This window comes from Microchirus variegatus (genome assembly GCF_963457635.1).
Source record: "Microchirus variegatus genome assembly, chromosome: 1".
Classification (NCBI taxonomy): Eukaryota; Metazoa; Chordata; class Actinopteri; order Pleuronectiformes; family Soleidae; genus Microchirus; species Microchirus variegatus.
This window is the reverse complement of record NC_139802.1, coordinates 16,154,580-16,182,525: the sequence shown is the minus strand read 5'-3', so window position 1 is coordinate 16,182,525 and position 27,946 is coordinate 16,154,580. Positions and strand designations below refer to the sequence as shown.

Sequence of the window (27,946 nt, the reverse complement as noted above, 5' to 3'; positions counted from 1 at the left end):
TTCTGAACCACACCCCCCAAACAATAACTCCAAGAAGAACACCGTGGATGTTTCCACGCTTTCAGAGTGTTTATAAGTGTAAGAGGCCATACATAAACAAGGTGGCTGAGTAAACATTTTGCTATTGCCTATAAACAACCATTGATTGAACCATGCCTTGCACCTGCAACAGCTGGACAACAGTGGATCTAAACCTCTGAGTGGTGTTTGACTTCAGTCCTGGCTGCTGTTTGTGATTCAAGTCCTTTGGAAAAATGTTTATTTGAAAAAAACAGTGAAGCAGAGAACTGCTGCTTTGTTTGGCCCCTGGGGATCCAAACAATGAAACTCTCTTTGTAGAAAACACATTTCAAGAGGCAGCAAAGTCTGTCTGTGGCTCATTTGACCCTTGATGTTAAACAGTGAGCGGCCCACTTAAAGGTGGACAGTGTATTGTTCTCTTGCAAAAAGGACGGATGAAAAGGAAAAACAGACACTTTCACGAGGTTCTGTTTTCATTTGCATTTAGTTGAACTTGGTAGAAAGTAAGACGCACACAGAGAAAGTTCTTCCACCCTTCTTCCCATCTGTCTTTCATCTACTACTCTGACCATCCATCCCTGTGTCAGGCCCTCGAGGGGCCACTCACTGTTCTGCGTACCCAGGGGCCGGTTCTCCCTGACCACTGACAACATGTTGCCGACAGATTGTCCCCTCTGTTCTAGTTCACTACTGTACATTCTCCTGCTTCAGTCAGCAGAGTAAATGCATCAAAGACCAGTGGAACGGTGCAACAAACAAAGACTCAACCACAGCTGACAGAGTGGACGGCTGGTCTACAGCCAGTGAGAAGTTTGATCCTCTGTGTATAATGTTCCTGCAAGTGAGTGTGTGTGCGCGCAGATGACAACACACACACAGCGCACAAAGAGGAAGAATAAACAGCATGCTACTCAGAGTGGAACCAGGCAGACGTGTCTGATGAAACTTCTTTCCACAGAAGGCTTTGATCTCGCTCTCATTTAAGTCTGTGTGTATCTTAAGTGACATCTCACTTTGTCATAAAAGTTCTTTTGAGTATTTGAATGATGTTCATCCTATGGTTTTTGGGACAAGCTCTTACCACTGTTCAATCAATTTTGGAGCCCTTGTCAAGAAATAAGCGGGAGAATATACTGCGTGTCCATGTAATATCAATTTACATCGAGTCTTTGATATACATCTCTTTAAAAGAGCACTTTTTGTCTGTTTGCAATTACTGATATGAATGCCTGCTGATAAAATAACCACCATGAGCAATCACTCTTTTGGAGTTTGGATTGCTGCTGAATTCTGTGAGATGAAACCGGATTTAGAGGATTGTAAGCAATGGTTTTAAAGGCCTGGCGCATATCATCATCCCTGCACGAGACCAGTATGCACTGTTCAACATTTACCTGAGTCCTGGATGTAGTGAAAATGCCCTGTGCGCAGGTCGTCCGAGCTGTGCTCTGTCTGAGGAGAGGAAGAGCCTGGTGAGGGAGGAGGTTGTATGTGGCAGGGTTTGCCCTTGGACCAGCTGTCAGCTGAATCCTCTTTCTGGAGGTGAAGGTATGCCCGCAGGTGCTCTTCCACCAGCTTCAGGCAGTTCAGATGCTCTTGGCCCCAAAAGACCTGTGGAGACAGAAAGGGACAACGAAAATGGGGAGGTCAATCAGGACAAGATGCAGGAATCTAAAAAAAGAGAAATAGAGAGAACAAAAAAAAGAAACTAAACAGAGACACAGACCCACAGCTGATTTAGATTCAGAGACCTTTATGCTGATCTATACAGAAATGTACTTTTCCAAAGCAGACAGAGAAGTAGTCAGGGTTACCCTCATCATCACCCCTTCACATCTTTACAAGCATTACCTAACATAACCTTATATCCATCGTACTTACCCATGGCATTCCCCTTACCATGCTCCATCAAAGCAGGTCTGTCTGGGGTTTGGAATAAGGACGAGGAATCTGTGAGTCAAAAACCCTTCACACATGGAGCAGCCTGCATCACAGCCTGCCTCACCGCCTGCCTGCTTGCCCGCTACTCGCTAGCTTAGGGACGGTTATGACTAAACTCTAACAACAGGAAAATTGGGGGATTTTTTAAAAAAGTTTTTGGAAAGAAATCACGAGAGGAGGGAATCGGTGGGAATTCCAGTGGTTTTGTACAGCACTTGATTAAAATGCCACAAACGCCAATATTTGCAAAGGGAAATGTAAGATTACGTATTAAGTGTTGAGTTGCAATTGATGTTTTCGGTTAATAGACACGCTATAAAAACATTAAGGGAAACATTCAATGGGAAAGGGGGTTACCCCTGAAGAAATTATGTGGAATAATACGTTAGTAATAATAATGTGTTCACTTAGTCACATTTTCAGAGTACAGATTATGTAACTTTTTAGGGGGAAAAAGGCACACATTAGATATATCCCCCCCACTCCACCCCACAAAATAGCCTTATAATATTCCACCACTTAACCAGCAGATGTGACTCAAATCTACAGTGGAATTACAGCATGTAGTTCTTTCTGTCATCACTTTGGCTGCAAAGAGGACAGAAGCCATGGCAGCACTGAACAGAATTCAGCAAATCTGAGAAACCCGTTAAAAGTGTGACGACCTGTGTCTGTGGGTTTCTGCTTATAAATCCTGTAAGATTAATATGGAAACCAGAAGCACTCAGAACTGAGATGATGTTTTAGTAGAAAATAACACTGCCTCATGATTAGAGGCTGTATTTTTAAGCTATAGAGCCTCACGTATGCCCTGAGGGTTAAGTGTCCTTGAGGAAGACGCTCAATTCTAACCAGGTGCAGAGGTGCTGATCTGATTCTGACCTCTAGAACCTGTAGCTATGCTGGTTGATAAATTATATGCAGGATTTATAGTCAAACCTGCAACAGGCCTCCTTTCAGATCCAGCAGCAGTTTAGGGGGACCGGGTTCAGGTCCAGGGCTGCCGCTGTGCCGACACCACCGGGCCTCCAGAGAGCTGCTGCAAGAGAACGGCCCTAGCAAGAGATGGCTTCGGTCCTTCAGGCCTGTTCTCACCAACACATCCTGTAGCTTCAGCTGCACAGAGGAAGCCTGGACTGAATCTAGGAGGACGAGAGAAGTAGCAAATGAATAACATGTAGAGCACAAGAAAACAGAAGGTTGACTGATATAGCACAGTGTGTCGACATGAAAATCTGATAAATGAAGAGAAAAATTTGCTCTTGCCCTCTGTAAAAAAAACTGTGGTGAAATATTCACACCAGTAGTTAGGCAGAACAAACAGTTGATGGAAACATTTACAACTTGACCAGATATAAATGTGTCCACAGTCTACTGTCAAAATGCAATTGCTCGAGTTTCAGGAGTTTAAAACGGTAGCGCATAACTTTGTAATATAAATAAATATCCCTTACATTCAAAATATTAGTTCACACAATGCTGATTAAGCCATTGATCAGCTCCACATAACTTTCTCAGTATGTTGGTGTTTAGATCTAATGTCGCCTGCTGCACATAAGAAGTCATTTGTTTTATGTCAAGAGAGACAGACGAGGGCAACAGCAACATTACAGCAGTAAAGTGAGGTGGCTGCAATAAGTATCTCGCAAGTGAAAATCTACTGCTTAAAAAAACTAAGCAAAAAACACAATTTCAAATACAGGAAGCTGCATACATAATGTTACACTGTTTCTGTTGACAAAGACAGAACACAGAAGCAGGAATAATAACATAAAAACAACCCACTATTAGTTATATTCTGCTGTGCTTTAAGGTTAAGCTGAGCTTCTTTAACAAGCAATTCAATACAAAGCATAAAAAACTGGTGTAACATTTCCATGCTAAAAACATTTACATGTGTATATATAATGCCAAAAAAGACTCTCCCTACACTGTCAAATCACCCTCACCCAAGCTAAGCAGCACCTCTGAAATAAAGTTCAAATGTTTTTAGAGCAGACAAGGTACAATTCATGAGGTGGGTGAAACAGCAGGCATGATAACACTCCCTGCTTTTGATGGGTTCAGATGAGGACAGGTCAGGCTTTTGCAAGGCAGAGGAATCTCACAAGTAAAACCTTTGAAGGCTTTCTCATCATCAATATCATGACGGTATGTATTTTACCTAATATTGTCCAACGGCGTGTAACAACCTCAGACAACTGCAACATGCATCACCATTCATCAGGCACGTCTCCTAGGACTGAGGTATTTTTGGACATGGTTATACTCATGTGAACCTGCTCACATGAGTGTTACTGGTGTTTCTGTGATCTGGTGAAATAAAAGATGTAGCAAACTCGATGACAGCGAGAAAACCCTGACGTGTTCCAAACAGTGGAGCCAAACACCCACTCATCCTGAAGGAAACAAAAGTAGCAAAACCGCCAATTCAATAAAGGAAGTTTAACCGTTCGCTGTCCTTTCCGTTGAAATACTGATGTGCCATGGTCATTGCAGGCTTTCCTGAACTTGTCCTTGTCCTCTTCCACCAGTTGTTGACATGGGAGGGTTGATCTGGTCACTTAAAATTACAGTAGTGGCAGGCCACTTGGAAACCTCACCGCGGAATGACTAATAATGTCCTGTGCATGAACAGCAGTGCTTTAAACAAGCCTTTTTAGAGACGCACACAGCAAAACAATAAGCCTGTCCTGAACTCTCTGAGTCTTAAATGATTGTGATGCTCAAAACAATAATAACAACAAATGCATAAGTGTGGTGAGCAGCTTTGAGTAAACTCTAACAAGCACTATTTCCATTATAATGTAACAAATAGTTACTAAATTAAGGATTTTTGATTATCTGGTCTGTTTAAGAGTTCTACGTACAAAGCCTGTGTGTTTATCTCTTAGCATCTGTACTTATGTGATTTCTCTATATGGACATCTGTGTATAAATCCATGATGCTCTGAATGTAAGCACAAATGTACAGTCTATATAGACAGAACCACAAGGCGTGAGAGACATATTGATGTACATACAGCATAATAGAAATAAGAGCTAGAGCACTTGTGACTATTCAGGCTTGAGCAACTGACTAAAAAACATCTTACTCAAAATTAAAGGCCAGCAACTAGGCTGGGGGGTTGATCTAAGAAAGTGGTCTTCTCTTGTACAAATATGTCTGTGGGAAATATTATACTTGTATGACTCATATCTCTCAGGATAGACATTCTTGGTACAAATTGGCAGTTTACCTGCTAACATCTTCTGGTGCTGCAGTGCAGGGAGAGCCGTTAGAGATTACTTACAGAACTGTGGACATCAGGTTTATTTTCATGGCCAGGATTTATTAGACAGTGCAGGGAAACTCCCAGACTGGCTTGTTAAATGGAGAATCTTTCATTCAAACACATATAAACTGAGACAAAAGCACATTGCGGTTGCAGACGCACATAAAGACCAATAAGTACATTATATACAGAAAAGTACATCCAAAGGCCTGCAAACATAGTGTACATATATAAGCATTCTCTCCTGTCTCACCACGCGTCATTTAAAGCCCAGTAGACCACAGCCTCCTGGTGTTAAAGCCAGCAGCAGCAGCCAGCACACCAAATATCACCCTGATTGGGAGTGGTTTTAACAAGGGGGAATCCCTCTCCTTCTTCATCCCCAACTCCATTCTTCCATACAGGCTGAATAATAGTCACAGGCACATTTCTCCATCCTGTCTCCCTCCCTGCTTTTGCCATGAACGTCCATATTACTGCTATGAAAGTCTGTCTCCAGAGATGTGTCAGCAGACGGCCCAAAGATATTACACCGCTGAGCTGTGAAGTACTGCTATTAGAAGGAAGGAATGTTAAGGAAAAGACTGAACTGGGAAAGTATTGAGGGATGATGCAGGTGGTATTATATTTTGCACATGCAGGCATAGCCAAGTGTACCTTTCCACATAAAATTTTTAAAAAAAGTCTGAAACAAAGAAAAGCCATTCAAAATTCTCTATTTCTTACTCAACAAAAATGGTCAATTTGATTTTGTGACCTTATCAAACCCCCACACACACGTACACACACAACATAACGATCTCTGGTCGCTTCATTGTACAGTGTTTCCTCACAAACTCTGACCAAACTATAGTAGTCATGGCAACACCAGGACAAATTTTAAAACATACATTCAGTTTTTACTATTCTTGGCAGGCCAGAAAAAAGTTGGTAGATATTGCTTCTGCTTTGTGTGTTCACACCACAAGCATCCAGCTCTCAGCAGGCAGGCAGACCTTGATTTAACACCAGCCCTGCACTGCTCTGCCATCTATGTGTCTCTGCTCTTTATCTACACTGGATTAAGATCATTTCTTCTTCTGAAATTCTTGTTTTAGACAGATGTTTGGGGTCATTATTCTCTATTATTGGAGGGGCTTTGACCTATGGCCAAGACAGCACTCTTGAAACTGTGCAGTATGTTTTACTTGATGATGTTTAGACCATTAGTCCAATTGAGATCAAGGATTTCTTTCACAGGCGAAACCTGGCCAAGATAACGGCATCACAATCTCAGGTGATGTGACATTATCAAAAACCTATGGACATTACTGGTAACATATGGTAACATACATATACACTTTTAGAAATGAGGGTTCCAAAAGGGTTCTTCTACAAGGGCTGAGGTTCTACCTGGACGCTAATGGTTCCAGTAGGAACCAGTTTGATCCAGAGAACCTTTAAAACTCCTTTCCTGAATAAAGGGTTTTAAAAGGGTTCTTGGTGGAACCCTCCAAAAGGGTTCCAGGTGGAACCTTTATAAAAAACCTTATATGGTTCTACTTAGCACTTTTATTTCTAAGAGTGTAGCTAACAAACAACAAAAAACAGTCGGTACATGTAACCAGGCTGTGAAACAGCACCAACTAGAGGAACAAATTCTTTTAACACACTCCAACACTAAATGGGACAAAGAGACCCACAAATGTTACTGTAACAACTCCATACACACTATTATAGGGTTTGTTTGCTCTTAAACATGACTTTAAAAAAATAAACTATTCTTATGATAAAAAACTTATTTCAGAACTTTAATCAAACACAGAATTAAACAAACTAACTAATACCTGTCCATTGCACACCTTGAAAAAACTCCCCAGTACACAAAAGCACGTCCCCTGCAGACTAATGCACATCCTCTGACACCACAGGAACAGAGTGGGTGGTGGAAAAGGGTGGATGGAAATCTTCCTAAAGTGAAATACATCTCTGGCAAACACTTGGGTAAGATTAGATAGGATCTAAGACTGATTTACCGTGTCGGTTTTTGCCTGGCAGCCGTTATCTGACCACTGCCTGGCTGATTTATACCCTGGGACATACTGGTATCAATTAGAAGAAACCTAAAGGAGTCATTACCTAACTAGCAGAGGCCCCCAAAGACTGTCTGGGATGGTAAGAGTAATAGAAGCAATATACTGTCACTCACCACAGATATACACTATTCACTCACCACAAGACCACTATAGGACACTAGAGGAAACTGGTTTCATAGCAGGGGATTCTGTCAGCCAAAATGGCAGAGTGCAGGGAGCTGTGTGTCATCCAAGCTGTTACAAATACAGCAACTGATGAGTGTTGATGAGCTACATATGGGTTCAATAACAGCTGCGACGCATAAGCAAATTACATAGGGTAGATCTGTGTTCATTTCTTAATATTCAAGTCTACATTTGATTTTTATTTTATTATTGTGGAGTGATATTTATGATGATACGGTCAAATAGAGAGATCTTATTCCCACATTTAGAATTTTCACTTTATGCCATTCTGTGACTCAACGTAAGCCTGATGGGTTGTGACAAATTATCGGGTTTTAGGTCAAGTTTGGGCCAACTTGTTTCAAACAGCTTCAGGCTAAGCTTGGTTTTGGGGTCTTTTTGCATGTGTGTGTGTGTGTGTGTGTGTGTGTGTGTGTGTGTGTGTGTGTGTGTGTGTGTGTGTGTGAGAGAGAGAGAGAGAGAGAGTTGCGAGTACATGCAAGTAAGAGAAAACAGCAGGACCTGGTTACTGTTACTTGTGGCATTAGCCTGTGAGACTAATGGTCAGCAAAAAAAATAAAGAAAGAATAATGTTTCTAAAGGGGATCTTCAGTTTACACTTGACTTATTTGACCTTAAATAACCCCTGCTTCTGATCTGATTAATCATGATCATGATGTGGACAAAGAGGTGAGGCTGCAACTGTATATGCATCTTTGTGCCTTTTCTGTGTTTTTAAAGCGTCCAGTTTATGAAGTGCTATAAGTCAATGAAGTCTTACTCAAGAAACCTGAAGAAAACCTGTATTTCGTTTTTGTTGTTCCAGAGATGTTGTGGTGCTGCTGCAGATCTGTGCTGTAATTTACTGACAGCTGTTCACTGGCCTGTGTTAACCTTTAGTTCCTGGTGTATCAAGATAAACACAAACTAAGTGCGTTATACAAAACATCTGCACACCTGTTTATTTCTGCAATTATAGAATCAGCGAATCATATGGTAGCAGTACAATGCGTAAAATCCTGTAAATACAGGTCAGGAGCTTCACTTGATGTTCATTCATAAGGGAAAATGTGATTTCGGGAACTTTGACAGTGGCGTGATTGTTGCTCGTACACAGGCCAGTTTCTGAAAGTGCTGATCCCCTCGAAAAATTATGTGAATAACAAAAGCCATCTGGTCTTTCTGCTTCTACCAAATGAAGCTATGATGGAGCTAAAACAATCAGTCAATGAATCTACCAGTCAATTCAAATAAAAATGTAGAAACACAATTTACTTACATTAACATTGTTCAAATAAAAAGACCGAATCCTCTGTTATGTTGCAACATCTAAAGATGGATGAAGAACATTTTCTCGCTTTTTATGCGTGAGTACATTTGAGTATCATTATGTTTTGGAAGGACGGTTAATCATAACACGTAATCTGTTGAGGTTATGTCGTGAGGGTTATTTATCACATTTCTTCTGACCAAACTATATATCCATTAATCATATCTTAATAAGAGCCAAGACTGATAATTTGTTAATCTAAAGAATTATTAGTGGCAATTCCTTCTAACCATTCTGGTTAAAATCTCCACCCAGAATATGCATGTGTGTGTGTCCAATGTCTTCTCTCACACACATTTCTACTCTTAATGTGGTAAAACAATTTATTGAGGGGGTTTCAATGCCAAATCACAGCAGGGTGTATTTCCAAATGCAAATCTCTTAAGTTTGGCTTCACACAGCTCTGCTTCCCCTTGACGATTGAAACAGAAATAATATGATAAATGGAAAATCAGGGCTAAACACAGGAGTAAACACACTGACATGAGCATTATATACGGCGTAAACAAAATAAAATCTGGAAAAAACAGCAACCTAAATAAATAAAGAAATAAACAAATAAAGGGTCATTTCTACTTAATTCTAACTTAATTCAAAGAACATATGTTTTCCTTTGCAAGTGTGCTGGAGTAAATCACCATGAAAAAGCAGGGGTTCCACAGAGGCAAAGGACCACGGGGAGAGCTTAAGGTGCATGTGTGTCTGTTGTGAAAAAGTGTGCATTAGTAACAGAGTCTCGTGTTGTGTGTGTGTGTGTGTGTGTGTGTGTGTGTGTGTGTGTGTGTGTGTGTGTGTGTGTGTGTGTGTGTGTGTGTGTGTGTGTGTGTGTGTGTGTGTGTGTGTGTGTGTGTGCGTGTGCTTATGCTCCTTGGAAATCGGGGGCAGTCTGACAGAGAGCTGAGAGATTAGGGAGGGTCTTGTTTCATGGACCTTAAGACATCTGTTCTCTCTCTCTTGCCCACCTCCCAACCTTTCTCTTATTGAACTACGAATGCCCCCCTACCTTGGGGAGGGGTAAGTCGTGGACGGAGGGAGGAATGTGGGGCTTCCACTTGCTTTTCATTAACACAGGATCTGGTAACACACCTCACTGTCAACCTAATCCCCTCTCTCTCCATCTTGTCCCCTGGCAGAGGGGGGGGGCTGCCATGACCAGGTACACAACCCCAGATGTTCCATGGATGAGGGGTGGGGGGAATGAAGGTGAGGGAGGGGGATGTGGGATGACAGGATCTTCACCCCACTGCAGCTATGGACATATGTTAATGAAGACAGGGAGGGTGGGGTGAGGGTAAAGACGTGTAGTGAAGAAACTCCCGTTACTGCTCACACAGTAAGTAAGTAATAAGTAATCTGTAATTTGTCTTCTCTTCCCCCTCTGTCTTTATGTCTCCTTTTGCTTCATTTCTCCAGTATTGTTTTTTAATCTGTTCTTCTTCAGTTAACCTATGTCTGCTACTTTTCCTCACATTTCTCTCAGCTCCTTATTTTTTTTCCTCCCTCTGCTTCTCTATCTCCATCGCCTCCCTGCTTCCTTTCTTTCATAAGTCTTCCCCTTCTCCTCTTCCCGCTTCTGGTTCTCCTTACATACTGGCATCATCCTGAGGTCTGCTCAGGATGTGCATCATCAATCTCAGTCTGCCACTGAAAAGCAACAGTGCAACAAAAGCAGCAACAGTAGTGGTACATATATACTGTAGCAGTAGTAAGACTACATTCTTCTGTCTTACATCTCTCATGTACAGCTTCTCCCAGGGGGGCCATTCCCGCTGACTTATTGTGGCAGCTCAAACGCTCAACCTTACAGAGCGGGAATTCTACCCTTCATCTTCGTAAAATTCCAAGGTATCCTTTTTCTGAGGCATGAAGCTGACTGCAGAGGCCGCGCGGTTGTGAGTGATGGAAGTGGTGCAACTAAGGCAAGGAGTCAGCAGATACATCCATTGTCACCAGTGATCAGTCTGCGTAATTTGAGACAGTTTGTCTCCGTTCAATGTCAACAAATCTGGCAGCACTATTTGAAGAAGCCCTCTGGGAAAATAACCATGTGTTTTGTGACAAAGATCCATAAGGGTGCTTAAGTTATCAAGAGGGGAACAGAGTGAGAAAAACATGTTATTTGGTGGAATAACAACTAATACCATGGAATTCTTTTTATCGACAGTGCAGTAGTTAACTGTACAACATTCTAAAACTAGATACACACAGAGGATCTTAAAACCTCTATGGTATTTTAGAGGGGACTCAAATATGATCTATGAGGAGCTGAATGGAAATGTTACTACACACAATGACAGGATTAGTTTTATGAGCAGTTTTTGTAATGTCTTATTCGGAACATACATACACTTTCTGAGCTTTAACAACAAATCGGGGAAGAACGATCTAATGGATGACAATAAACGCAATTCACATTATTGCCCAATTAAAATGTGACTCTGTTGGTACAAGTGGAGAAAATAATATCCAAGAAAATACAGTAGAGCACTGTGATCTCTATTTCCTGTGTTTACTGTAAATGCATCAAAAAACCACTATTATCAAATCTCCTGAAAAGTGTATGTACTGGAAAAGCCGTAACCTAAAATACTAGAATAAATTGAATGGAAAAAGAGTGGGAGGTGACTTGCTTTCATATTGTCTTTGATTCCATTCCTTTTTCTGATGCACTGCACATGCAGTTTCGACTGTGTTTATTGAAGTATGGATGAAAGCTGAAAAGCTGGTGAAACTCAGGGCAGGGCAGGAGGACCGCGTATTGCGTCACCATGCAGTTATGCAGATTTGAGTAAACAAAGTGCAAATTGTTTGAGGTTTTAATTAACATTTTTGACAATCATTTTATCTGAAGAAACCCTATACAACAGCATCTGCAAAACAGATGCAGGCACACAGGGAGCCCAGCTCCAGCTCCAGCTCCATCCTTGTCCCTTTGCACCCACAAAGCAAGGGACATGGTGCTCAGAAGCACTCAGGCACAAACCATCTACCTGCTACTATTGAGCCAATTTGTTTCTGGTCATTTTTGTGCACATTTGGTGACACATCAGCCCCACACTCTCGTTTATCCCCGTTTCCATCTGGTGTCCAGTTTGGAGGACATGCCAAAGAATAGGAAAAACACAAAAACAAACCTATAATCCCTGATCATCTGTTAGCGCTTGCTGGAAGCTTTTTAATTTATATTAGTATTAGCAGATCAGATTGTCATAATGGAAACACTGTGGTGCCTCTGGATTACAGTCAGTGTTGATGAAGGCAGGGTTCGGTCCTAACATGAAAACAAACATCTCACTTTCACTCACACTCGTACGTTAGTGTATGAAAATATCAGTCTCGCTCAAACCCTAATACACACATAGCCGTGCAATAAAACACACACACACAGTCTCACACAAATGCAAGATCCAAGACTAACACAAACATCTCACTTTACAGTTTACTGACAAACCTTGTTTTTGGCAGATGAGGGCCTTGCTAGCATGCGTAAAATAACAGCTATATTCCAAATAATCGTGAAAGCAATACTTTTATATATTTCCCCAAATTTCCCAGTATGAGTGAGACAGTGTCAGATCGTCCAATAAGGCTGAAGAATCACACTCTCTTCAACAAACACGCGGGGAAAGTGGAAAGATTGACTAAGCACAGTGAGAAACTGATCAATAAACATTAAAAAAAACTATTTACAGAAGATACATTTATTAACTGACTCGAAAGTCAGTTAAGTCTTGAAAAGAGGCGTACTTTTCTTAATAATAGAACCGTGCTATATAATTAAACACATTCCTGTTGGAACATGTTTCAACATTCCAAACAAATTTTAAACCGAAAGAATAACAAATAGAAGAGTTTGGTGCAGTGGGTGCAGCACATTAGAGTTTGCCCACATCAAATATTTGTTTGCTTACAAAACATAATGAAAAGAAACAGAACAATTTGTTCTTCACTACATTTTTAGTGGATACTTGGGGCTTTGTGTAACTGTACTTCATTATCAAAGGGCTTGGACTGGTTCCTGTTGGCTCAGGAAACCGTGAGAAAACCGTGTGACAAATGACACACCACCGACAAACGCTTGTATGTTTGGTGTTGTGTACTACGCAGGTTAACAACTGTGGTTTCTTTAATGTACGTAGAATAAAATCTGCCAAACTGGGTGACGTCATTGCAGTCGTTTCCAATGCAGCTCCACCTGTTTCAAAAATGTCCCTGAAACAAGTGACAATGCTTTTGAAATAAAGCAGAATACCACGGATTACATCAGTGTGTTTGATGTTTGATTTTTTTTTTTACTTATTATATACACAAAAAGAGTAAGGGAGTCAATTAAGGTCCAGATCCTTGTTACTTTGAAGTGATACAACATGCTCTTACTGAGCTCTGAAGGCAGGGGAAGCTGAAGGTGAATAGATATATTCACATACATATAATCAACAAGTCATTCTATAATATACTCGCTGTTTAAGCATGATTTCTTTGACAATTAAATTTCCCCTCTGGCCTTAGCAAGTAACGGCTGGATGTTATTCATTCTGTTGCTTGCTTTGGTGTTCAGGGGAAACTAAAATATATTTTAATACTTTATGCTGTGACCCGGCCACATGGTTGGTGTAGTGGTTAGAGCACTTTTGCCTTTGCAGGCAAGAAGATCTGGGTTCGTTCTCCCTGTGTGTGCGTGGGTTTTCTCCAGGTTCTCCGGTTTCCTCCCACAGTCCAAAAACATGCAATATGGGTTTAGGTAAATTGGACACTCTAAATTGACCATAGGTGTGACTCTATACATGTCCCTGTGATGGACTAGTGAACTGTCCAGGGTGTGACCCCGCCTATCACCCTATGTCAGCTGAGATTGGCACAGCGCCCCCCTGCGACCCTCCTGTGGAGGATAAATCAGTAATATAGATGGATGCTGTACCCAGTGCCTACATTTGCTGCTCTTGTGTCTCTGTCCCCACAGGTCAATGTCATTTTCTTTCAGTTTCTGCAAATTAATGATGATTTTATTTTACTCACCTTCTATCTTTGGCCCTGACTTCATGTTGAGACTTCCAGTCATGGCTGATACTGACACTGTCACGCTTGGCATCATTGGATGAGCCTCCGTCTCGATGACGACTACTATTTGGGCAGTGTGCAGAGAAACCTTATGGAAGTACATTGCCAGTGCCTGGATGTTGCTGGTTTTACTCAGATCAGTGGTCTGACGGTGGGGGTCTGAACGAATAAGCAAAGGTCTGGGCAGTGTCTTTGTCGGTGAAGAGTGAGGTGTGGAAGCAGCAGACGATGATTTACTGGAGGTATCCCACACATAGTTTGGAACCACTTTCTGGAGGTAGGCTTTGGCCTGCTCCAGCTTCGCCAGGGTAGGACTGATTTTCAGGGGCCGTGATAGTTCTAGGTTTAGCTCAGCTGTGGAGAGACGGACAGAAAGACAAAGAATTAGACAAAGAGAGGTGACAACAAGAGACACACCTGAAGAACATTACAAATGTTTTGCATGATATTATACAGTTTTTGAGCTGTAGCTAAAATTAGAAGGTATCTCTTGTTTCAATCTGCTTATAAAGTGGTGAACAATCATAAAAACAGCAAGAAGAAAGGAGAGCAATATTGCTACCTCAAGACAGAGGTACATAGAACAGTACATGATATTTTCCTGGATCTCTGAGGTTCCGTGTGTGCTCTATGTTTGAGGAATCAGAACAAAAACAATTTCTGATGTTTAGCAAACTAGTAACAAACTGTTTAGTCTTTGACAGCACTAAAGCGAGATGCCTTGAACTATGTTAAACCCAGGCGAAAATTTAATAAATTCACTGTTGGCTGGGTCCTTGTTCTTGCTTAAAACCTTCTCTGTCCAGTGGAAATTTACTATAAACTGGACACAATCCATCTGTCTTCATCATTGCACCACTCTGGTGCCATGAAAAGCTGCAAAGTAATGTCTTGTAAATAAAACTTTGAACTCTTCTCCTCTTCTAATGACTCAGCTTGCATGCAAGGACCTGGTAAATAACAGCTGGGTCCAGTCTCAATCACTTTGTCTTTCCTTTATGTACAGGCACAATTGCTGTGAACGCGAAATAGCAGGAGAAAAACCTTTCCTGATCCAGCCACATAATTCCAAGACTCCTCGGCATCCCCTGTTCTACCTCTCCCTTACTTTCTGATGCTCTGCAGCCTTCAAACACTTGACTGGAATTCACAGAGACACATGACTTAACTCAATGCCGTTTTACACCACTTCCATTATCACATTTTTCCACTTGGTCACGATGATGGGAGAAGGAAGCAGTCAAAAAAAACAACAGCAGTTGTTTTTCATGGTCTCATCAAGGCACTGGTGTTTAGAGGCTTTTTCAGGGTTTGGGGCCTCCTGTGTGTCTTCTTCACAGATAGAAGCCTTGGATGACATGATCAGGAATGCTGCCAAGAGAGCGGCAGGCACATGTGCAGGTACACACACGCACGTACGCACAAACACAGCACAAATTTTCGGTCTCCATGGCTTCCATTCTCATTACACTAAAGTCATTATCTTAATGATTTACACAATAAGGAAGTGTTTGTCACCAAAATGAAGAGAAGTCCAAATTTTGTTTGTCAGCTAATTGTGGACCACACAAACACACAAGCACACACAAACATGCTAGCTGTTTCTCATTTAATCCAGTGTAAATAAGGAAAGCAAAGGTGGATTGCGCTGTGCAATGTAGCTTATCATTTCCACTTGACTTATCACCAGGAAATGTTCCAGTGGTGGAATAAATACCATGCATGCAGTTGTTCATTCAGGTTCCTGTTCTCATCCAAATCCACTACCTCTATTTTTCATTCCACCCATTTTTCCTGTTCTTTCTTTCTCTTATTTTCCTCCATTCCCTGAAGTCAAACTCAAAAAAACCTATAACCACCAAAAGTTCTGGATTGTTCAAGAGTGACAATAATATCAGAAGTTCACCTGGCCCGAGTAATCTCTGCAAGCTTTCATTATTTTTTTACAGACTTCATCAACCTTTCACTTTCACTCAGAATGTCATGATCAGTAATCAACATTAAATTTAGCCAACCACAATGAATCCTGCATTACCTTGCAATTGTGTCATCAATCATCATCAGAGCTTTTGGAAAAAAAAGAAAATATCTAGAGTATCACCACACAACAAGCCAACGTGTGCAACACAAATATCTTAAAAACCTTATGCCCCATACTATTCTACATCAAAACAATGACCCTGTGTTGGCCCAGTGACAAAAACAAAAGTCAAGAACCACTTCTGTTCTGCACAACCTGGAATCATCCCTGCTACATCTTACATCTGTTTCTATGTTAAAAAAAGATTCAAATATAGAGTTTATAAGAATTATGATAAAAAATACAGAGACGTTAGGAGCTGTCTCTTACTTGTATCAGATCTAGATTCAGATTATTTAAAAAAAAAAAAAAAAATGTGTCAAGCTTGTAATGGGTAAGAAATACACCACTAGCTTTTATATTCTTGGAGCACAATAGAAAAATGATGCATCAAGATGTTGTGGTTAACTGCTTGTTAACTACACATGGTGCAAGGAAGGATATTACAATTTCCATCAAAATAGTTTGTCTGTTTCCCAAAACCATTTCGCTGACATCCTTTATAATGAATAGGAAAAAGAATTAAGCACATTACATTGTGGCTTCATTAAATCATAAAAATCATACTGTTTCCAATGACTTGACCACAGACATGTTACATGGTGCATTTGAAATGATTGACACACTTACTACTTTACATTTCAGGAATTCCCCAAGATACTAACAAATAAGTTAAAAGGAAACTGTTTTCACCTTTGCATAGTTAAATGATGGGTTGAATTGTTTATGTATTTCAAGTTGTGCGAACTCTCCATGGAGGAGAGTGGAGAGGAAGAAGCAGCCGGACAGTTTCTCCCCGACTGTATAAGCCAGTGGAGCAACATTATTACTGCACTGGAGCAATAACAAAAAGTGAATCTTTTGCAGAATTCAAATGAAATCATGTCTTTAGGTGTCTCTAGAGCTGATGCAAGTATATGTTTCATGTGGTTTCACTATCCAGGCTAAGGACACATTAAAATAGGAAACTAAAACCTCACAAGAGGAAAAAAAAAGGTTTTTACAGGTCATAATGGACTATTTTTTGCAAAATGCAAAATATTGTGTTTATAGTGAAACATAGCTGTTCAGCAAACACTACTACACATCTTTTAGACTATAACTGAAAAAAAACAATAGGAAAAATACAAATTAAAATGTCCAAACATATTAAAGGTTGAAGGTTAAAATGTTCCTGTTATTCTTTAAAAGGGCAAACAGTTGAGTTTTTTTTTTTTTTTTTTTTAAAACATAGGCAAACATGGACTAGTTTTATTGCCAAGAATGTGCATTTAAAAGAGAGCTTTTCAAACAGTGGCACTCACACACACAACTGTTTTTATTGGAAAATTTAAGCTTCAGTTGTAAGACTTTGGGGGTTTTAAGAAGCCTGCCAGTGAAAGGCCTATGCACGGAGCAAGCATGAAGCCTGGAGGTTGAGAGGTAGTGTTGTTGATGTTCATATAGCTTACAGAACAGGTCCTAATGTGAACAGGCTGGCGGAATCATAGACTGGCCCTTCTCAGGTGTCAGCCTCTATTAGCGCTGGAGAAAGTGGGAGATCAAGGTCTGACAGAGGCACACACCACACACACACACACACACATATATCTGGTGGGGGGGGATCAACTATGCTTATTACCCAGGTTACTGTGCCTTTTTGGCAAGGTCATATATGAAGCCAACCCCACTTTGAACCTGGTGTCAGGAATGTGTGTGTGTGTTGTGTTGTTTTTATTCCCAATCCACTTGATTCCTTGAGCTGACTTTTTTACGCTCGACTCTTGATGGCAGCGAGTCAGACACAGGTGGCAATGACTCAGATTACACAGGGCCCATGTGTATGTGTGGATGTCTGTGTTTGTAAGTGCCAACAATTCTTTGAGGTAAATCTGTAGAATCCCACTGTTAAAAAAAAAAAAAAAAGGCTCATACCAAGTAAGGCCAGTGACATGCACCTCAGATGCCATCTGACTCAAATTAGAGCGGTTCTGGTCAGGTTCGGAGGGGCACACGCTTGTATACAGTAACTGACAACATTTCTAGAAAATCATAGCTTGATGGGAGCCAGGGACATGGGAGAGTAATGGTTCCAATTTGTTCTAGCTAATCTATCACCTGCTGCTTCTCTGCGGAGGGCTTGGATGAGCTCTCATCTCCAAGTGGTAGCAGTTACCTCTGGACTTGTTCACTGACCCTGTTCCAGACTGGAACCGAGTAAGAAAGATGAGAATGAAGTGTGTGTGTGTGTGTGTGTGTGTGTGTGTGTGTGTGTGTGTGTGTGTGTGTGTTTTCGTGTGTGTGTGTTTTCGTTTGTTTGCACTGGTCAATCAGTGAATTCTGCTCATGTTGGAAAAAACAATCTCAGCTTGGCCTTCCTCATGTGTGTGCTTGCTGAAAGCCTTGAACCCTCTTGGCTCTGGATAATAAAAAAAAAGGATCTGGCCTCCTGTCTGTATCTGCATTAGCAGTATATACGCTAATGTGTGTGTGATGAGCATTTGGTCAGTGCTGAAACAGCATCCACTTTACAGTACTATACACATGTTCAAAATGTTTCCCACTCAGCATCCTTGGGAGGGCAAGTTTGATTGGTCTTGCAGAGTAAATGCTGCTGAAATTGCGAGCACATTGCTGTAAACACACAACAAGACATGGCCTCATGGCTCATGTCTGCTCTCTGTTTGCGCCTCAAAGAAATAAATCAAATGTGAAGCAGTGTTGAATCGAAGAAGAACAGCCAGACATGATACACACACATCGCAGCACGAACAGACAGTGAGCGATCATCTCAGTAAATCAGTAAATAACATGTAACAGACAAATAAAATACCTATTATACTTATTCTTCCTTGCCCTTTTTTCTTTAATATTCAAAACAGGTGAATCCACATTGACTCCACTCGGCAGAGGAATCAAAACTTGTCTCTCCAGCTCAGGATGAAACAATCTTTCTGCTGAAAGTGAAGCTTCATTTAAGTCTCATGAAAGTTTCACGCTTGAAAGTGATTCTTGTTTATCTCCATAAACTGTGTAAACAATAGCAATTGAGTATATTATTCCATCACTGCGAGCATCACTGCACCAATTCATCCTGAGGTTTGTAATTTCTTCCTTTCCCTCCCTTAATCTCAATTATTCCCTACAGACAGTGTTCAAACTAAACAACAACAACACAAGACAGTTGCATGTGTGTGTGTGGGTGATGGGGGACCAGTAGCATGTGTGGTCAGTCCTACATATTTCCACCAGAGCCTGACCTGGGGCAACCTCACACTGTGTCTGGGTTCTGTGTGTGAGTCATTTGGGGAGGGGGAGAGTGGGAGGAGGACTATGTATTATGTGTGTGTGTATTGGGTGTGTATTCTGTGAACATGTGGGGAGAATGAATGAGTGTGATTATACGGGAAGTTATCATACAGACAGGGGCAGCTCTGCTCTTTACTAGTTCAAGGGAAACACCTGACTGTAATTGCATCTGTACTTGAACTGCATACCAGGATCAGATGTGACAACGTAACTCAAATTATCTTTGGAGACATGACAGGTAGTGATCCCTCTTAATAATAAATGATATGAAGTTGCACAATCAAACCCTCAGGAATCTCAGGGAATAGTAGATAAAGTGCTGTTTGGACATCAGAGGTCAGTAGAAGCTCATTATGTTGATGAACGATCTCCTTCCCTTATATTACCAATACTATAAGTTAACAACAAATCCCAATCAAAGATTATGCCATACAACAAAAACCTGACTTAAATTCAGAATGTCTCATAGAAAGATCGTGCTTGCCTTAATTTGGCTGCCACCATCGTCTGGAATGAGGATTGGATGGACATTGCTGTGAGGTGTGAGGTTGAATTGTGTGATTGCCGTGTTGTACAAATAGCTGGGTTGTGTTGCGTGATCACACAAGGACAGAGCAGCTGAGGGCTCTCTGCTGACAGCGGGGAAGCATGTAGGCGAGGGGGCTCCTCGTGTCCAGCCTGGAGCTCCTAAGTGTATACATTTGCAATATGTGTTCATGATTGGATGCATGTGGAGGGAAAAATGGACTATATGTCAGAGTATATCCGTTGCTGAGTGTCGGTGTATATGCCTCTGCAACATCTGGCTGGCTAGATTCAGGGAGCTGAACTCTGAAGGATGTCTTGTACCTACACACACTCCATGAAACCTCATATGAATAAGAAGATTGTGTATTCTCATTGCAGCCCACTCACACTTTTATTCATTGCAGATCTGTTTGGGTAAAATGTCAGCCACTCCTGTAGGTCACTAACCTTAGCTTAAAGCTACTCATATGGATATCATATCAGTCTAAAAATAGAAAACCCCACCCTGTGAAAGGAAAAATCCTCGGGAACATGGTGTTACGCACACACACATACGTAAATCAACAAAGGCTGTTGAAAGTGACTAATATTAGCCATATCTTTGGCCTCCTAAAGAAAACATTTCTGATGCCATTAAAACGCCTTTAACGATTACACAGTAAAAGAAGAAGAAAAAGCTTCGTGTTTGCCTATGGTGTGTGTTTGTCCAATGTGTGAACTCTACTTTTGCTCTTTCACAGCAGTGAACACAGCAGTATCCTCTGAAGTATGATTTAATGAGAAGCAAATGCTGCGTGTTGTAAACGGGCATGTTAGCATGAGTGTACAGAAGTTGCACGAAACACTGTGTGGGTGTGCGTGTGTTTGAGCGTCACCTGGTCCGTTGAGGAAATCTTTGATCTGGAGGCAGAGCAGAGGGGGAGGAATGCCCGTTTTACTGTCGACCTCTCCTGCTACTGTCTGCAGCCAGAGCACATTGTAGTCGAGGGATTCTGGCAGAGTCTTTCCTGGGTCTGGAAATTTTAACTGATTTTAACAAAATATGCTGATATAGCTCATGTAATGTCATTGAAGAGAATAAAGTACTTACCTAGACACTTGTAGTCAGAAGTTACTCCTCTTAAGGCCACATCAAATACAGACAACTCCATCCTCTGCTTGCGATGGTGGCAGCTGAGCAGAGCCGATGGTTGCATCACCTGGAGATAAAGGAGGGGTTCCAACACCTGGTCCCCGGCCCCTCTTCTCCCTGGCTGTCTCACTATGGTCACACCCAGCGCTTGGCGAGCTGAGGAGCGACTGGGGGTTGGGAGTCCACTCAGGGAGAGCAGGCTACCTCTCAGTAGCGGGGAAGCTGGCTGGGATGTGTTGCTGTTAAAGATGTCCTCAGCTGTCAGGCCAGCGAGGGAATCCTGTGCAACTGGGGCAGATTCTGGGGTTGGAGAGGCAGGGGCTGGAGGAGACTCGGGCAGGGTCTCAGGCTGGTTGAGGGCACTTTTACCCACCTTGAAGATGCAACAGTGATAATGAGAGAAACCTTATTTTGCATAGAATCACTTAGATAAAATATTATTAGGGACCTTTGGACCATTGTAACTTGACAGGATTATAAAGATCCTTTATAAGTATTTAAAGTTTTATATCCAAGCTGAGGGGGAAGTCTTTTTTTTTACATAAAATGGAATAAAACATCAGTATTTCAGAGTTCAGATTGTATGAAAAAACGCTCAGCCCTCAAGCCACATTATATAACTCTCATTTATGACATTGACTTGAAACTTCCAAGGTGTACTTGGAGACGTGAAAGTTTTGCTCTCATAAATGGCACAGATTGCTACTGTTTACAGAATTAAATATTTTGACACACGTGAGAGCTTCTATGTGAACATTTTTGTTTACCTTATCCCCAGCCTCCTTCTCCAGTGTGCAGGAGATGTCAGAAGATGATGAAAGGGTCGTTGAGGAACTGGAGCAGTCATAGGTCATGACAGACAGCCTGCTAGCAGTGAGAAAAATGTCGAAAGGGATGAAGTTCAGGTTCTTGGTGATCGTGGACTTGTACGAGGGCCGAGCGATGCAGTGGTGGCTGGCTCCACTCTGCTGCTCTATTTGGACGATGCGGATGCGAGCGCTGTCGCTGCCGAAGCCGCTGTCCTGCCCAGTTCCACTGTGACGCGATGAGGAGTCAACACCTGTTGCTCGGTCACGACTACCACGCTTCTGCTCATGTCGCCGCACCTGTTCACAGAAACAACAAAAGGTGAGGATATGTTCACACTGGGGCATTTGAGTCAGTAATAATAATAATAATAATAATAATAATGCATTATATTTAACGCCTTTCAAGATACTCAAGGTCGCCATAGTAGTGCTTTGCTTGCTGTCTGAGCTTGCTGGAAGAGCCATGTTTCCATACTAGTAAGCTAAAGATAAGCTAAAGATGTTAATCAATTACAACAGCACAAGTGAAAAAGTAGGCAGAATGGCAAATGTGACAATTATTTATACTCATCAACAAGCTAATTTGTGTGCTTATCAAACACATGTGAATATATGCACACATGTGCACAAATACCTGCTACCTGTGTGACTAAAGAAAAGTGCAACATCTCCAAGACAAACATAGGAATTCAATTTGCATTAAAACAAACTGCTTTGTCTCAAACCAAACCAATATGTGTTGTTCGGATTACAGAAGGGGGTAAGGAGTATAAAATAAAAATGGATGAAAGCATTTCTTCCTCTTCTTTGAGAGGAAAAATGTTTCTAGTTTGGATTTAGGCTTTACAAGAGGACAAACCAAATAACTTGTTTGATTGAGACCATGGACAAATTGACCAAAGAAGGAGAGCATCACATAACCACAGAGACATTAAAGGCATGCTCTGGGACTTTTTCTGTGGTCTAAAAATCATTTTGCACTTCTTGCAATATTGGAAACGTCTTTACAAAAGGGCCTCACCCCAGCAAATCGAATTGTTTCATCCACTGACTGTGGTATTGTGTATAAAGCAGCTGAGATTTTATGCTTGGCTCCAACTAACAGATATCAGGAGACTTCCAGCCGTTGTGGCAATAAAAGGCTTTTAGGGACAGATGCTATAAATCAATGTGAGTAGGTTGCTTAGTTTCAACTATCAAAATAGAACTCTTTAATCGGCTACTGAAGCACGCCATTGTCAAGACTATTAAGAAGCTGCCACTGATTCCCATGGGACAGGAAACAGACATTTAAATTGCTAATATTCATTGCTGCGTGTTTATGCAGAACTGACACATTTGTGCAAAATGATAAACAGAAGCTTTTAATTTCCAAAAGTTTCCCAATACATGGGGATTATTTCGTCAATGCTAAGAAACAGCCACTTCAAAACAACACCACAAAAGTAGTGAAGGAGGGAGAGGAAGCAAGATTAAAAGAAGAAGAAGAGGAAGAAAAAGAAGGAGGAAGAAGTCGTGTTGACATGAAAAAAGATTCTGTTAATCCAACTGCTTCAATGAAATGAGCAGTCATATAATTGCTACATCATGCTTGATAAGTATATCATAAATAAAATATCTTCAGTATATCATCATTGTCATTATCCTTTTCCAATACCTTTTACAACATTGTTGCTCTACTATTATGGGCTTTACCCTATGTCTCGTCTGTCTTAAAGGATTCAATGTCACTTCCAATTAGCTACTGCTGCCTTTGGAAACATAATTATGATAAATGAAACGATTAAAAAACAGAGAGAGTTTTCAAAAGAACAAAGGTGTGTACCATCATATCCCACCCTTGTCTTCCCCAACATGCACATGGTAACTATTATAACATGTTCTCTCAGATGCCCCCTCTCTCTCTCTCTACATCGCGCCGCCCGCCCTCTCCATGAGAATTTTAAATGTATATTATTGCAGTGGTGGAGATAGTGTTTCAAGACCTCCAGGCAAATACTAAACCCACTGGCAGGACATTAGACAGAATACTTGACTTATTAGATATTTCCTATTCTAAACAGTGTCATCAAAGGCTAAGAACAAGAGCCATATAAAACATCGCGGCATGCCTGCCCGCCCGTTCTGTTCGGCCTGGCTCATGTGTGGGGCTTCTATAGAATTGCCTCCTAATGAGGACAGGATGTGTGCACTCCTTTGCTGTAGAAATGTAAGATTTTCCAAGCAATGGGGAGGGGAGAGAAGGCTAGAAAAGGGCTTGGACCTGTCTCCATGTGTGTTGTGTTAAGCGGGTAAAACTTGTATTGAGGTAAGGAGGTATTTCAAAAAGGTACTTGGCAAAGGAAAAATGTCCACTCTGAGGAGCGCCCCACGTTGAAAGGGACAAATAAGCTGCACAGCAGCTGGGAAAGGGCAAGCGCCAGAAGAAACTGCCAGATACTCTTGAAGCTTCTCTGTCCCTCTTCCCAAGCTTAGTCTGTACACATGCATTTACAATTACAGCAAATACCCGGTCTTCTTTTTAACCACCACTACTAAGAGAGTGCCCCCTAAGCAAATTCTTGTTCTATATATAGATGTGCTTACAAGTGGAATAAGGGATAATGGGGAGCACAAATGGGGGTATAGAGGAAAAGAGACAATGAAAAAACATACCCAAGTGCACAGTTCTTATAGTTTAAATCAACACATGCAATCAATACATTCATGGACACATAAACACACATGAAGTCAGTTGGATTCCCAGGGTTTGATCTCAGCTAGAGTTTTAAAGCACACAACTGCATCATTCCCTGTGTTCCTGGACTTAGTTAAAACTCCACTGTGCTTACACTTTGAATAAGAGAATATACAGGAAAAAACATAAACCTATGGCTCCATGGTCTATACAGACTGCTTTAACCTTTTGCCAATTTATTCACTGACAGAGGGCAATAAATTTAGAATACAAACATTTACTCCAACTACAGGCATAGTCCCAGCAGAAATCCCCCTTTTCCTACTATTACTTTCTATTATATTATATAATTGTTGCACTGAAGCGCTGTTTCCAGATCCCAATGCAATCTGTCTCTGGACTTGGTAGATTGTGATCATAAACGTGCGACTACACACAGACACACAAAACCCCCCTGCCCCAGTCGGCCAGTCATGAAGTCATCCCCTCAGAGTCTCTAGGCAGAAAATTCTGGAAAATGGAGGATAATCCCCAAAGTGTAAAACCATGCAGCTCCCAAGTGCCAATCATATCAGAGCGCATCTGTATGACTTCTGACCCCTATTTCTGTCAGTGTTACTCAGAGCTGCTTGGCGAGAGGAAGCTAATATGTGGAAGCAAATGTCACATCATCCAAATGCCACCCGTTTACAGTGCTGGCTAGCTAGTTGAATATGACAACATAGCTTTTACATCTGAATACCACATATGCAGCTGATTGTTTCCAGATGAATGAAAAGTAGGTTGCAATTCAGGTTTAGTGATCAGGAAACATGACAACCTAAATGTTTTAAAAATGGTAGGGAAATCCAAGGGTAGGACCATAATAAATACAGTCAAAGTAGCAAAGGTGACTATTATTCCCTTCAAAAGAGTCCATTTAACAACCACATATACCATGTGAACCTTGAATGCTGCTAAATCATATAATTAACATTTCCAGTCTGCCAGGTTTAGGAGCACAAAATCAATCAAATAATATAAATAAAAGGTCTAGTCACTATACTGAAGGTAGAGGAGAAATAGGAACCTTACAAATATGTGTGCTGCTCACTATATATGTCAATAAAGGGGAAAATAATAATTTGCATGACAAAATACAAATTAGCATAAACAAGGCATCAGAGAAACAGATGCAGACTCAGGATAGATAAATATAACAGCACAGCATCATCGCTAATCTCTTTGGGTGACATAATAAACTGGTGGAAGGAAAGGTTGGTTGTGTGATGTAAGGTATTCTGAGTGTTAAGCGTTAAAGTTTGCTGACTTGACAGGATTAGGGAATTACAGAGTTGTCACTGAGAGCCAGAAACAAAATTACAGACAGATTTTTGAACTATTTTATATTTTCTTCCAAATAGAAAATCTAAGCACATGTAGTACATTTCTATCTCTGGGTGTCAACTCATAAAATGTTCCCCTCGTAGAAAAATATATGGTTGTTTTTTTGCTTGAATAGATAATATGACAGTTTCAATAGAGAGAAATCAAACTGCAGTTAGTAGCACTACATGAAAGCAGTGGCAGTGAAGTGAGCTGCACAGCTTTGTTGACACCTTCTGCACATTTCCCACGTTCTCTTGTAGAATTCCCATTGAAAAATACGGTAGGTCAGATTACTCAATATATTTGACAGAACTATTCAGTTGAGCTTCTCGCCTGCAGGAAGCCTGAATGAACTTCTGTATCTTAACAACATCAAGGTTGGCAGATTTGGCCTCCACTGTGCTACCCATTATTGTTTACCAGAACCAAACAGCTGATAACAGGCCTCTGTGCCTTTGTGCTGATGGAGGAACACCTCAATGCAGCAATGCCTCATGTTAAGCAGAAAAAATAAAAATAATAACAACAATAATAACCAAACGCCATAAAGGCCACAATTTATTCCCCCATTTGGTTGTGGAGAACAGAGGGGGGAAGACATTCATAATACAAAGTCACTGCTCTTTGTATGCCACAACAGCGGTCACAAAAAGGCACATCAAAGGCAGCCATTTAATACTTGCAACTTTGTTTCAATAACAAAGGCAACCTGCGATGCACTTCAGCTGAACCACAACAAAGACGCGACGGCAGGTCGTGACCTGCGCTTGCAAATGGATGTCAAGTGCTTCAGAGTGACTGTCAACTGTATTTTAAACACAGTGTACTCTGTGTGCCAAGTGGGGCCATTTTAACAGACTCCTTCCACGCAGTAATACTTACTGGATGGTTGGATGGTTTACTACTTCTGGGTGTTTCTCAAATAAGCATAAGAGGCAATATCCAAAATATCTTGACCTCTCTGGGCCCCCAAACATCTCTCCCTTGTGCCCTCCTCCTCCTATTTGTGATTTGGACAGGATAGGAGAAATAACAATGTGAGAAAATGTTGCCTAACATGTCAGAAATTCTTATTACCCTGAAGCCGCGTGACATACGGGGAGAAGCAAACATCGCGGTGACAATAATAATTTATGCATGTTTACATTCCTAAAGCATTGGGTCAGTTTAAATCCTTTCCTTTCCGGAAAGACTTAATAAAGAAGAAGAGGAGAAGACTGAGAATGACATGGCCGGTGTAAATAGAGGAAAACACTGTAAAACACCTCCACAAAAACAATGGACAGAAGAACAAACGAGATCATGAATGCAGAGATGATGATCTTCCGTTTTCTGCTGCTTTATGGTTTGGAAAAGCCCTGGCTCAAACACAGAGATGCAAAATGATAAAGGCTGGAGAATGAAAAGAAAAATTGTAAAAAGAGTGAGTTAATGTTGTCCATATGGGGAACTACAGTATTCTGCTCAACAAAAACCTGGCTCTGGAAGACGTGGAGGCCAAAGACTTTATAATTGATTGAACTTCAAACCTGTTTTCTCCTACGCCTGCACACGACATTAGTTTACTTACAAATATTTTGGCACAAAGAAAATGCAGATTGCCTTTGCTTAGTAAAACAGAATTGTATCCAGAGCACTGACATTTAGCAGGCTGGAGTGTTGTGCTCAACACATTGCATTTGACACAGAGGCCTTCCCAGTACGACTCTATAGGCCCGTGGAGAGGCGTGCCAAACCCACTATGCCCCACTCCTAATCTCTGGCAATCAAGAATGATTTAAAGGTTATGAGAGACACCACCCTTTCAGCTCAACGGGAGATGCATTGCATCAGTTGTCGTCAACAGATCCACCAATCTAGACCAAAACCCTGATTCTGATCCACCAGTTCAGTTGGGGGGGTGGGGGGGGGGGGTCACTGTGAGGACACATAGGAATTACCCCTTATCACTACAAAAACACTGGCTGTTTGTATAAGCAGGATGCAATGTAGTTGTATTACTCATTGAAGGAAGTGTTTAAAAATGCCAGAAGACAATTCCTAGATTAATACCATGACCGTGTTAGCGAAAACAAACACAGGAGAAAAGTGTCCTGACCACCATGATGTAACTATTCAGAAATGATACACAGACTTCGACTGCTCCTCCGACATAATCTTTTGGCTGGACGAGGACGCCGCTGAATGGACTTTCTCACC

General features: G+C 41.2%; 1 protein-coding gene across 1 annotated transcript in view; it reads right to left on the bottom strand.

The window, feature by feature from the left end:
- Window positions 1-27,946, bottom strand: part of vps13b (vacuolar protein sorting 13 homolog B) — a 297,430-nt gene that overhangs the window by 65,983 nt on the left and 203,501 nt on the right. Inside the window, exons 35-40 of the mRNA XM_083910541.1 lie at window positions 21,661-21,999; window positions 20,852-21,266; window positions 20,637-20,774; window positions 13,824-14,219; window positions 2,902-3,104; window positions 1,416-1,632 (exon numbers count right to left, since the gene is read on the bottom strand). Of these exons, the coding sequence (XP_083766667.1) occupies window positions 1,416-1,632; window positions 2,902-3,104; window positions 13,824-14,219; window positions 20,637-20,774; window positions 20,852-21,266; window positions 21,661-21,999 (1,708 nt within the window). The remainder of the gene's footprint in view (window positions 1-1,415; window positions 1,633-2,901; window positions 3,105-13,823; window positions 14,220-20,636; window positions 20,775-20,851; window positions 21,267-21,660; window positions 22,000-27,946) is intronic.